This window comes from Pelobates fuscus, chromosome 5, assembly GCF_036172605.1.
Source record: "Pelobates fuscus isolate aPelFus1 chromosome 5, aPelFus1.pri, whole genome shotgun sequence".
Classification (NCBI taxonomy): Eukaryota; Metazoa; Chordata; class Amphibia; order Anura; family Pelobatidae; genus Pelobates; species Pelobates fuscus.
In genome coordinates this window covers 188,308,447-188,321,424 of record NC_086321.1, presented here as the reverse complement: position 1 = coordinate 188,321,424, position 12,978 = coordinate 188,308,447, and the positions used below count along the sequence as shown (strand labels likewise).

General features: G+C 40.7%; 1 gene segment (V, D, J or C); it reads right to left on the bottom strand.

Annotated features, from left to right (window-relative positions):
• Nucleotides 1–11,615: 11,615 nt before the first annotated feature.
• On the bottom strand, nucleotides 11,616–12,274 carry LOC134611211 (Ig kappa chain V-VI region NQ2-6.1-like). The segment is given in 2 exon segments: nucleotides 11,616–11,962; nucleotides 12,213–12,274. Coding segments are annotated over 2 exon segments (390 nt in total).
• Between the last annotated feature and the right edge of the window lie 704 nt (nucleotides 12,275–12,978).

The following is a 12,978-nucleotide window of genomic DNA, read 5'->3' as shown; positions in this document are numbered from 1 at the left end:
CAGGTCTCAGCTAGGTTCTCATAGGGAGATAGGGAAATTAGCTGAGATAATTTGTAAAATCTCATCCGACTACATAGGACCGATGGCTATCTGGATAGCTTGTTGCCTTTCAGATAAAGACCAGGTATTATCTTATCCGGATCTGGTCAGATGGTTCTACATCGGTAGCAATTATGTACAAACAAGGTCATCTTGTTTGAAAAATCTTGTTCCTGGATTTGCTTGGATTAGTTTTCTTAGATCTGTTCACTTATGCATAGAACTTAATATTCCTCTGTTTAGCTGTAGCATTGAGTAGTCCACATTTAATACAAAGCAGATTGGTTCAGACTCCTTAATCTTCACTCAAACGATAGTAAGAATTTGATTTTCCTGTTATGGAACTGGGACTTCTATATCAAACAGCATTAAGTGTTTCATTGGACAAGCTTGGACAGAGCCGTAAGCTTTGGTTTCCTTTTCTTTCTTGGGAATTCCAGTCTAACCTATAGTTTCCTCCTGGTTCCCTATTCCCCAAGATCCTGTAGGATGGGAAAGGTGAGAATGATAGTCGTCCTCCCTTGGTGGCAAGAAGTTGTTTCACCATTCATCAAAAATGTTCCGCAGGTATCTTTGGGGACCTTAACTGTAAATAGGCATCCTGGTATTCTCAAGGGTACCGCTTCTCAAAATTGTTGTAATTCAATCTGACAACCTGGTTTATGTATACCAGATACTGAAGGATAAGGTTTTGTCTCAGGAAATTATTGACAAGTTCTTTTACTATAAACAATTTTTTTGTTGTTCCAAGATGTATTCCAAGTATGGAAGGTGTTGTTTTTAAGATATTGGTCCTTAGAAAAACATACGTCCGCTTCAAAGTTTTAACCTCTTCTTTTTTTCTTCGGATGGGCTTTGCGTATGGTTTAAAGTCAGAGCCCTCTAGGTCGAATTTCGGTTATCAGTTGATTTTCAGAGGTTGGTCTCCAGATCACCAGTATCTCCTAGGCTCTTCGTGGTTTGTTCCTATCTTCAGGGAATCTTTTCCGCAAGGGATCTGCTTTTGGGGTTTTTTACTCTGCTGATTTGAGTCTTCAGTCTAGGTCTTTGGGGGTAGTCGCCCAAATTATTTTGGAAAGGAGTTCAAGTTTCTGTTTTCAGCAGGAGAAAGTGGAGTTAAGTTGGATTAGTGATTTTTTCTCAATCTTCCATCTAACACTATTTTTCTAACTTTTCCCAACAGCGTTCTAGGGTCTTGGAGGTCTAATTCCACTGCCTGGGCGTTTAGTTTTCATCTACGTTGCCTTAAATGTCTGCATTCGTTAAGAGTTTTCTCATCTAACGCCTTTTGAAGCTCCTTCGATCAGTTATGTTCAGATCGGTTGCCTGAGGGCTTCTGCTATACGTTCTCTCGTTTTCATAACAGCCACGAGGTGATCTCTTGACTCGCTTTGGTCTGTTGTTCTTGGTATATGCAACTTTGGTTGCAGATTTTTTGCAGTGAGATTTGAGTCCCGCCCTAAGGGATTGCTTTTGTAGTTCCCATTGGTATAAGCACTGCCTCTAATCTGAAGGGAAAAACATAAATTTTTACTTACCGTAAAACCGTAACAGCATATCCCTCCCTGCCTCTCTCTACTACTCACTGATCCGTGGGGGAGCAGCTACACAGCACAGAGAGTCCAGACAGCTCAGGTAAGTGAGGGATGGGGGGAAAGGCAGCAGGGAGACCTGGGGACACTGAGACACTGGAAAACACAGGGACACTGAGAGAAATGGGGACACTGAGACACATAGGGACATTGGGACACGGAGACACTAGGGACAAGTGTCTGTGTCCCCATGGTTCCCAGTTTCCCCTAGTCTCCCAGTGACTGTGTCTCCATGTCTCCCAGTGTCTCAGTGCTCCATGTCTCCCAGTGTCCCCAAGTGTCTCAATGTCCCCGGGTCTCTCAGTGACATGGGACACAGTGAGACATGTGGACACTGGGAGAAATGGGGACACTGAGACACTGGGAGACTAGGGGACTGTTCGACATTGGGACACTGACTATGTGATACATAGGGACACTGAGACACTGGGTGACTTGCGAGACTGAGACACTGGGAGAAAGGGAGACACTGGGAGCAATCCATCTATACAGCAGAATCAAACTGAGTAGTTTGTTGGTGATTTTACAGAATTTTCTCTTGTGTCACTCCATGTGATGTCATGCATAACTAATTATACAAGTGTATAAGGCTGGTATTTTTTTCCAAGAAAGGTGGCAACCCTAACTACTCTTCACATACTCTTGCTTAAAGGAACACTATAGGGTCAGGAATACAATCATGTATTTCTTATTTCCTTATTATGTTAAAACCACCATTTATCCCCCCTGGCCCCCTCTTGCCTCCCTAAATATAGCAAACTCTTGCTTGCATTCAAGTCTGCAGCTGCTGGCTCTGTCCCTGTCTGCCTCTGAACTGACTCTGTCTGCTGACATCATCAGAAGTGGTGGTCTGAGCCAATTACAATGCTTCCCTATAGGATTTGGCTGAGACTGCCAACTAGGCAGATCAGGGGTAGAGCCAGCACAAGTCAAACATAGCCCTGGCCAATCAGAATCTCCTCATAAAGATAAATTGATTCAATGCATCTCTATGAGGAAATTTCAGTGTCTGCATGCAGAGGGTGAAGGCACTGAATGGCAGTGCTGCACACTAGGCAGTACTGCCCCAGGAGGCACCTATAGCAGCCATCTAGCCAGGAGTGGCCATCAGAGTTATTTTCTCTGAAAAGACAATGTTTACTGCAAAAAGCCTGGAGGGAATTATTCTACTTACCAGAACAAATACAATAATCTGTAGTTGTTCTGGTCACTATAGTGTCCCTTTAACCCCTTAAGGACCAAACTTCTGGAATAAAAGGGAATCATGACATGTCACACATGTCATGTGTCCTTAAGGGGTTAAGTTTGGAAGCTTAAGAGGGATGTATGGCAACAAAACTTGTGTGGACTGGCTGACAAAATTAGTTTAGATAATGCAGACTTTGGCTTCTCTAACACTGTGGCATGTTCCCTTTCTTCTACACTCACTACATACACCTTTACTCTGTCCCAGACTATATACCAGGAACTTCTGCCTGATAGTAAGACGATAAGGAGACAAGTGGACATGTGAGTGCTAGGGGACAGTCCTTAGAAAGCGTGGAGTAGGCGCATCATTTGATGCATTTATGCCAAGCTCTGGGTGCTGCCTGCATAGTATACCCTTAGTTATACAGCATTCATGCCAGGCCCGCCTTCCAATTCTTTGGACTGACATGCCCCCTTTTTGGGCATGTTCACCCCTTTTGGCAGGTCCGGTCAAGTGATTTGTGTCAATGGCACACCCTTTTACCCTTCCCTTTGACTTCCTGCTTCACTGGACACTGCTGTTAGGGGGTATGGATTTACTTGAAAGATGAAAGCATAAATTAGAGAGAGATTAGCATAGAGTATGTGTTTTCGTATAGGTGCATCCTTTGAGTTTCCCTCCAACACCATCTCCATCAGATACATGATGCTTGGGAGGTATGATTGTTTTAGTGTTTTTGTTCGATAAGATTCTGTAATTAGGCCCCATCATAATTGTCAGCACCAGGCCCACTGGGCTCTTAATCTGGCCCTGGTTCACTAGAACTATAGCCTGCAATTAAGGGCAAGAAGACTCTAACTTCAGTGAATATAATGCAGTTATAAATCACTTAAAGAAACAGCCGAGGTTGAAATTCAGAATTATTTTTTTTCCTGGCTAATCCATATCAGCATCAAATGTGGTTAGCTCCTCCCTCTCAGCTGATAGGACAGGAATCTAAATTTCAAATGATGGTATATAAGGAATCACAATCCCAACACAACACTGAAAGTGAATGCGGCTATAATCAAAGTGGCAAAAAGAACTGTTTTACCAATAGACATTGCAGCATATTTGAGCAAACCAATGGAAAAGCTATTGGATGCTAACCTGGTCAAGACTTACACCTCTTTAGGGGCAGCAATGTTTTCTGAAGTCGCCTTAACATTGTTGTCAAGGGCTCTAAGGGTCTGGACCGCTGACTTAGTAAAGAGATCTCTACAGGCACTAACAGAGATACATTACCGGAAATTTCCAAGGATTAAGAATTCCCTTTAGATTTCACCACAGAAGCATTGGTATTCCTTACCAAGCTTATATCCAAACCTATGGGCCAATCAGTTTCAGCTACAAGAGCCCTTTGGTTGAGAACATGGGATGCAGATAATTCATCAAAACTAACCTATGCCTACTTCCTTTTCAAGGAAACCTTCTATTTGGAAAACCCTTAGACAATGCTACCCAAGGTGGCTGAAGGGAAAAAAGTTTTCCTGCCACAAGACAGAAAAATAAAGCAATATCCTAGCGTTTGGAGCAAAGCATACAAAGAACAAAATTCCATTTGAAACTCCAGATCTTATAGCCTGGGAGAGAATATTCTAGAGTGCCATGATCCAGGGAGATATTTGACTGCCATTTTTTTTACTTTATTACTTTTATGTAACATATTGGAAGGATCAACAGAGTCAATCCTCCAAAACCCAAAGAGGAAGAGGAAAATAGTTCTTTTAGCAGGTGGCAGGGACCAGATATTCAAGGTAGGAGTTGCCTTGCAAAATGTAATCGAATCTGGTCCTTGCACATCACAGATCTTTTAGCTCTGTCAGTTATAAAGAAAAGGAAAACCTATGCAAGAATGCCTGGAAAAGCTCCTTCAACAGGAAGTGATTTATTATATTCCTTCCACAGAAAGATTTCAAGAAATTTACTTTTCTGTTTTTCTTGCCCCAAAGCCATCAGAGAAATGGATTTTGGATCGGATATGAAAAAGGTTATTGGTGAGCTGTTATAGGTGAGCTATTAAAGAAAGGAATTTCAAGATGTAGAGTCTTCAGACTATAAATCCTCAAATATATATCCTACAGAATGGCTTACCTCCATAGATCTTCAAAACGCACATCCCTGTAGCACTTGCGCACAGACAGTATCTAAGTTTAAAGATTTTCCACAGTCATTTCCAATTCCTAGGTTTTCCGTCTGGTCTAAGCTCCGCACCCAGTATATTCACAAAGATCCTGATCACCCTAAATGCTCTCCAATAGGAATAAGAAATCAGAATATTTAATTATCTGGTAGATATACTTATTGTGAACAAATCAAAAGGAAGACTGATAAATGATACAGAGACGGCCAGTCAGGACTTACAAGATTGCGTCCCAATTATAGACTTCAACAAGTATCAACTGCAACCATCACAAGGAACAAGGTCCATGTCACAGCTCTTACCATGACATCCAGACTGCCAGACAAGGTCACCCCAGAAGTGCCCATCAGGGGATTTGAACCTGGGTGCTTTATGTTTCTCAGCCTGTGTTCCTGTCTTTTAGCCACTTTGGTTCTTGTTTTGGCCTGAAACTTATCCTTGCCAAGTCTCCTGCACTGGGGGCTGGACTTAATCAATCATGGTCCATCTGTAAAGTATCACTTATTAGCCAGGTATAAGACACTGCCTCTCCCTTCCTCTCCCTGACTCGGGTCCACGTTTGTGGTTCCTGTTTATCCATATCCAGATCGTGTATTCTCCAGTTTGTTCCTGGCTCCTGACCCTGGCTTGTTTCCACTCTTTGGCTTGTCCTTGCCTGTAGTGCGACTTGGATTTCCTCCCTGCACAGCCCCGTGCACAGCTCCACAGTCCTGGTGGTTTCTAACCGTATCACCTTGGATTGTGTATATCTGCAAGGGTGAGCACATTCTCTGCCTACCGGACTCCCAACTAAGGTAAGCCATGACAGTTCACAACTATCGGTTTAGTAAATGGGCATACTGGAATCTGCGAATGACACAGAAAAATTTCTAAAGCAGTTCATTTAAGAAGATCAAGAATGGAAACAAAATACCTGGATCACAGAAGATGTAAGAATGTTTCCTCAGTGGTGAATAAATGTAGAAAATATCAGGAGAGGCTTCTCGCTAGGGGACCCAGAGTCGGAATTAGTGACCACAAATGCCAGTAGAAAAGGTTGGGGAGCTCAATATATCTTCCAGGACAACTGAACGATGTCACCGACACTATGTACATCCAGGAGAATGGAAGCTGAGTTAGGATACGTTCAAGCAGATATGTTATCTTTGGGGAACATCGGATATAGATCTGATAGTGAACTACAGAAACAAACAAGTTCCCCTTTTTTTATTCCATAAGATTTGACCCAAGGGCAAAGGTCAATATGCCCTAACACAGAGATTACATTTTTGGCTGGGATATGTATTCCCTCTCCTTCCATTAATCCAGAAACTTTCAAAAAGACCTGGAAGGAAAATGTGGTAGCAGTTATTCCTCATTGGCCAAGGAGGCCTTGGTTTCCATTCCTGTTAAGTCTGTCACAAGGAGTTTCTTGGAATCTACCAATCAATTGGAACCTATTATTACAGGGCCCAGTTCTCCACTAAGATCCTGCAGGACTCCGTTTGAAGACCTGTAGATTGATAAGAACTTTCTGAAAGCTAGAGGTTTATCAGATTATGTAGTGGAGACTATTCTCAAAGCTAGCAGTCACACTATGTCAAAAGTGTACAATAGAATCTAGAAAGCTTATGTTGATCTCGAGAAAGTCTTTGAAACCCTTAATCTTCCTGAATTTGTTGGAAGTTTTACAAAATGATGTAAATGAAGGTTTGAGCCTTAGTTCTCTTAAAGTACAATTATCTGCGTTTATTTTGGCTATCCTACGGTTAAACGTTTTAACAAAGGAGTGATGAGACCATCTGTTTAAAACTTCATCCCAGCATGAGACTTGCCTACAGTTTTGCATAGTCTGACAGGCACACCCTTTTGAGTCTATGGATTCTTCATCTTTAGGGGTCTTAAAGCTGAAAAGTGTTTTTCTTGTTGCCATCACTTCAGTCAGAAGAGCTTCAGAATGACACGCTCATTCATCTGATCATCCTTTTACTCAATTTGTTGGAGATAAGTCAGTTCTGAAGTTGGTTCCGATATTCATTCAGAAGGTTCCTTTCCTAATTTCAACTGAACCAGAAGATTATCCTACCTTCTTTCTTGGAAAACCCTTCTTCCGAAGAAGAATTCCTTTGGCATACTTTGGATGTGGTTAGGTCTTTATGCATTTACCTTTTATCGTACTAAAGAATTTAGTAAGTCAAATAGACCTTTATTGTATCTTTTTTGTTACCATAAATGTATATCTGCCTCTGTTTCTACTAGCAGGAGATGGATTATTTCTGTGATTCAGAAAGCTTACAGAGTCACTGACAAACCAGTGCCAGAAGGTGTTAAAGCTCTCTCGACTAGGGCTGTCTTGGCCTCTTTGGCGGATACTTCTACAGAAGAAGTTTGTAGGGTTGTAGCCTGGTCATCTTTCAACACTTTTGTGAGGCACTATCGCCTAGACGTTTCAGGCTCATCTGCCTCCTCATTTGAGAGAAATTTCCTACTTCCGCAACTAATTGATTAAATCTGGTTTAACATTAATATAGTATAATTGTGTTTTTGTACCACCCACACTTTACTTTTTTTTGGGAAGTCCCACTGGTGATGATGACATGGATTGGCAAGAAAAACAGAACATTTTTACAATACTTACCGTAATTTTATTTTCCTGGCCAATATCCATGTCTGCATCAACAAATCCTCCCTTTTTTCTGGACTGACTTGGTTACGAGACTGCTTATTCTGGGGAGGTGGATAAAAAAAAAGGTCCCCCCACCGGTCCCCACCCCTGAGTGGTGGGAGGGGGTCCTAATTACAAATTGGGGGAGGAGCTAATGTCCTCCCCCTGGCCCCCGCCCCTGAGCGGTGGGTAGGGGCCCTAAATACAAATTTGGGGGGGACCTTATGTCCTCCCCCCTGGCCCCCACCCCTGAGCGGTGGGTGGGGGCCCTAAACTAGAATAAGGGGGAGACCAAATGTCCTCACCCCTGAGCAGTGGGTGGGGGCCCTAAATACAAATTGGGAGGGACCTAATGTCCTCCCCACTGGCCCCCACCCCTGAGCAGCTGGTGGGGGCCCTAAATACAAATTTAATCCCCCTCCCCCAGGTGACTAGGGGTCCCCAAACCCCTAGCCACCCCCTCCCCTAAAAAATAAACTCCTACCTACCCCCCTCACCTTAAAAATCATGATGGGTACCTTTAACTAAATACCTGTAAAAATGTAAATAAACTTACTATTCAATGTTTTTTTTCTTCTAAAATCTTGTTTTTAGCCCCCCCAAAAAATGTATGGATTTTTATTTGGCCTTTTTTGTGGCTGAAAAAATAAGATTTTAGAAGAAAGAAAACATTGAATGGTAAGTTTATGTTTATTTTTACAGGTATTTAGTTAAAAGTCCCCCCTCATTATTTTTAGGGTGAGGGGGGGTAGGTAGGGGTTTATTTTTTGGGGGAGGGGGTGACTAGGGGTTTGGGGAGCCCTAGTCACCTGGGGCGAGGGGGGTAAATTTGCATTTAAGGCCGCTCATGGGTGGGGGCCAGTGGGGAGGACATTAGGTCCCCCCTTATTCTTTTTTAGGGCCCCCACCCACCGCTGAGGTGTGGGGGCCAGGGGGGAGGACAATAGGTCCCCCCCTTATTCTTGTTTAGGGCCCCCACCCACCGCTCAGGGGTAGGGGCCAGGGGGGAGGACAATAGGTCCCCCCCCCAATTTGTATTTAGGGCCCCCACCCGCCGCAAGACATGCCCCAACTCGCGATATAGCGAGTAGGGGCACAATTTACTAATACTAAGTAATTTTTACTTAGTATTAGTAAATTTGTCTGAAAGACCAATTTAGGTCTTTCAGCCTTTTGGTAGATAACTCCCTAATACCATGGGAATTGGGGAGTTATCTACCAAGCGGCTGCAAGAAAAGTCCTGAAATGCCGGAGTTCCGAAGTTGCTGAAGTTCCGAAGTTGCCGAAGTTCCGAAGTGTCGAATTGCTGAAGTCCACATACATAAAATATTCATTTACTAAAATTAGCAGAAAATGTTTTAAATTACCTTTTTCTTTCTACTTTTTTCAGTGTATTTGGTAACTTAACAGAGATTCCATAGTTCAACGTCAACCAGAGGGAGCTCCTGAATACATACACAAAGGTAGCTCTTGCCCCTCCTTCCACAGTCAGGGCTCAAAGACATCGCCAATTTTCCTCCAGACAGTGATCATATGCCCTGCTTTTCCCCAGTCGGGAGCTTAGCAGGCTGTGGAGACCTTCTTTCTCCACCAGACAGGAATCACTCACAACTGACAGGAGAGAGTCAGAGTTAACTGTAAAAACGAGAGAAAAAAAAATTGCTTTTATCTGACAATTCAGTTTGCCTCTGCAAGTGAAAGAGAAAAATACATGGTAGTAAGCGCTTTATTCAAGCTCCCATTATTCTTGAGAGGAACCAAAAGCTACAGATTTTATCAGCCATAATGCATAAAACTAATTAAAAAATTACCTGCACACTATACCAAATTCTTAGGCACATTAAAATAACAAAGATTTGCAATGGTCTTTAAAGTGTGAGCTGCATTATATTTTTAGGTTGGCATAAGTACATTAGAGTTAAAGTTAGGGTTACACTCAGGGTTAAGTGTTATTAGTAGTGCATGTGTTCCGGCAGTGCAGAAGTTTAGGATTTTGGTTAGTGTAACTGCTAGGGCACTAAAGTTTAGAGTTATAGTAGGGCAAGGGCAATTGTTTCCTGTTATATATGTTCTAGTTCTACCTAAGATTAGTCCCAAGGTATAGTCCCAAGTGGCAGGTATTTGAGCTACTGCCCTAATCTCCAGAACATTGGGATATTTACAGTAAATCACAGGTTTAAATTTAGGGGCCCTCGTGGAAGTGACCCATGTTCATTGTGGCAACTTATATCATGGATGATATCCAGAACATTGGGATATTTACAGTAAATCACAGGTTTAAAATTAGGGGCCCTCATGGAAGTGACCCATGTTCATTGTGGCAACTTATATCATGGATGATATTAACATTAACCCCTTAAGGACACATGACATGTCTGACATGTCATGATTCCATTTTATTCCAGAAGTTTGGTCCTTAAGGGGTTAATGCAATAAGGTGTTCTGAAACATGATATACATAAATCTGAATATTGATTGATTGTTAGGTCGTCTGAATTCTGTAACGCCAAATCTCCATATGAACGAGTTACGAAGCAACTGAGCTGGACAATGGACAAGCTGGTTTGGTTTATTCATGATTTGGAGTTCCATTTGTGATGCCAGAAAAAAGGGATGATTAATGGTTAAGCGACAGGGACTAAATCAAATTAAAAAATTCACAAATAAAAAATAAATAAATCAATAAACCACAGATCAGCCGGACAGAAAGTTTAAAATTCACAACTGGATGCTTAAAAGTAACAGAATTATCAAATGCGAAAATCCTGACAAAATGTGAACCATATCTGATTGGTAAAATAGCATTCAGTTAAATACAGTCCAAATTAAGTCAATTGAATATAGACCAGAATTAGATTCAATAAATACAAATTGCCACATATACATAATATTACATATTGGTCATTTAAATGCGCTTTTGATTTGTTTGAATAGTTTCTCTGAATCACATGGATTTGTTCAAATTTGGAATATCACAAAATAAACTACTTCAAGACATGTAAATGAACATTTATTTTGAGATACATGTATGTGCTTCTGATTTAATAGGGGATCCTGCATATAAGATCAAACAAGTATGTTGGAGCTTTAAAAACATAATGCTAAATAATAAATACATGTGAACACTGTTTATAAAAGTAATGTGTTCCCCGAACACTTTAATTCAAACTAGTAATTCAAAACAATATCAAAGAAATACACCCAGTGTGCATGCAAACATGTTTTTGTTTGAATTCTCAATAGGTGTAATTCTTTGGTATTGTTATGAATGACTAGAACCTTGTATATGCCCAAAGTATGGAAGCGTGCTAAACAGATTAAGAAACTTATGTAATAGAAAGGAAATGTCCAGCACTTTTGTTTTTATGATCCCTTTTATTGTCAACCCAAAATCAACAAGCAAGGTTCTCTCTGGATATTACACCAGTGTGGCAGAACCAGTTTGTGAGCCTTTATACATAATTGAAAGGTCGATGCTCTCTCCCCTTTCCAGTGTTTAGATAGAAAGGTATGGCACTAGTTTGGTAGATGACTACACTGTGGCATTAGACATGTGGTCAGTCTTAGATAGACTTATAGTAGAAGGAGTGTAAAGATAGAGGTTTTCTCATACACTTGTAGTAGAACAGTCATACAATTACAGTAATCTGGTGTAATTTTAGGAGTGTACACTTATGTAATCTCCAACAGCCTCTCCTTCTGGATCTGTAGCTGTGGCTGTGGCTTCTCAAAAGCTTCCTAAACCTTCATACAGCATTCTTTGTTGTTGCCATTCCAGTTGATTCTTTTTTAGACCTACTGTTTGATTGTAAAATGATAAACTTTTTGATAAAGAATGTATTTAAAAATATATAATAAATCACAGAATATTTTTTGAATTTGTATTAATATTTTCTTGGCATCCTATTGGCATTCACAATTGAACAACATTGCCATCTCATGGTATAAAGCAAATGTTACACTGTTTCAGTTTGTCTAATGTTATTGTACATCTTCTTTATGCTTTTTATATAGTGTGGGAATCATGGCACAGTAATAAGTCCCTGCATCGGCAATTCTCAATTTGGTAATATTCAGAGGAAACTGATTTTTTGTTCTGTCATATTTGTAGGAAAGGCGACCTTTCACTTCTTCATCTAGATCTTCTTCTTTGGTGAAATCACGAAAGAGAAGACGAGGTACTTGCCCAGGTTTCTGTATGTACCAATACATACTAGAAGCTGTCACATCAGTACTACAGGAGAACATGGCCTGCGTCCCTTCACCACTTGTCACTTCAGGGGGTGACTGGGTGACTTTCTCCCCTGAGACAAAACCTGAAAATAAGAGCATCAGTAAATATGACTTTTCATAATGAAACATTTTATATTTAAGGCCTCTAGTAAAATATGTCCTATTATATATCTATTGGAAGGAACCTGAATGTATTTGCCTCAAAAACATAATATGCGATAAAACATGATTGAAACATTGATATATTCATATATAAAATCAATTAATTCAGGCACGAGTAACTGGATGTAATATACCTCACTGTTTTAATTATTGTAAAAACATATAACTTACTTAAAAAGACTGATGAAAGAAAGACATAAAAGAGTAAAGTGTTGAACATTTCCATTGATGCAGCTGCTGTGCAGAGTGTGCTCCAGGGTTCAGCACTTGAATATATCACAGGAGGTGGGGCTTAAGTAGAAAGCTAACACTCACTGTAAAAAAACAACAAAAATACCATTGAAACCAAAATAAATATAAAAACTATATAATTACATGAGCAGTGCAGTCTCTATTTATCTGCAAACAGCCTCCTGCTTTGATTTAGCATGTAAATGCTGATTTGTTTGTTTATATATTTATTGTCAATCAACTTGAGAGACACTAATTTTCTAGCTCCTTGGTTGTCCGTAATGATACAGTAGCCTGAAGCATAAAACGGTGCATGGGTGCCCACCTAAGTTAGACAAGCTGTGATATGTGTGTTCTGCTAATACTATCTCTTTGGTTCTGGACAAGTTCATAAAACAGTTTCTAGAGGTTTTGGAGTAAAGACTTCAGATAATCAATATAGCACAGGTTCACCACATGTCCTCAACTGTGGATATCAGGTAATTTCAGAATGTCCTTAATCTTATTTCTTCATCCCCAAAAACCACAGAATAGAATCCCATATAAACCAATACAATACACAAACAACATAAAAAAAACATACGCAGGGGGGCGGGGCCGACCGCCAGATGGATCAGACGCACCTAGTCTGAGCTCCAGCGCCTAAACTAAATTTTCAGAGCCAACTCTGTACCAACTGCACCCACTAATCCACAAAGGTGCCCAA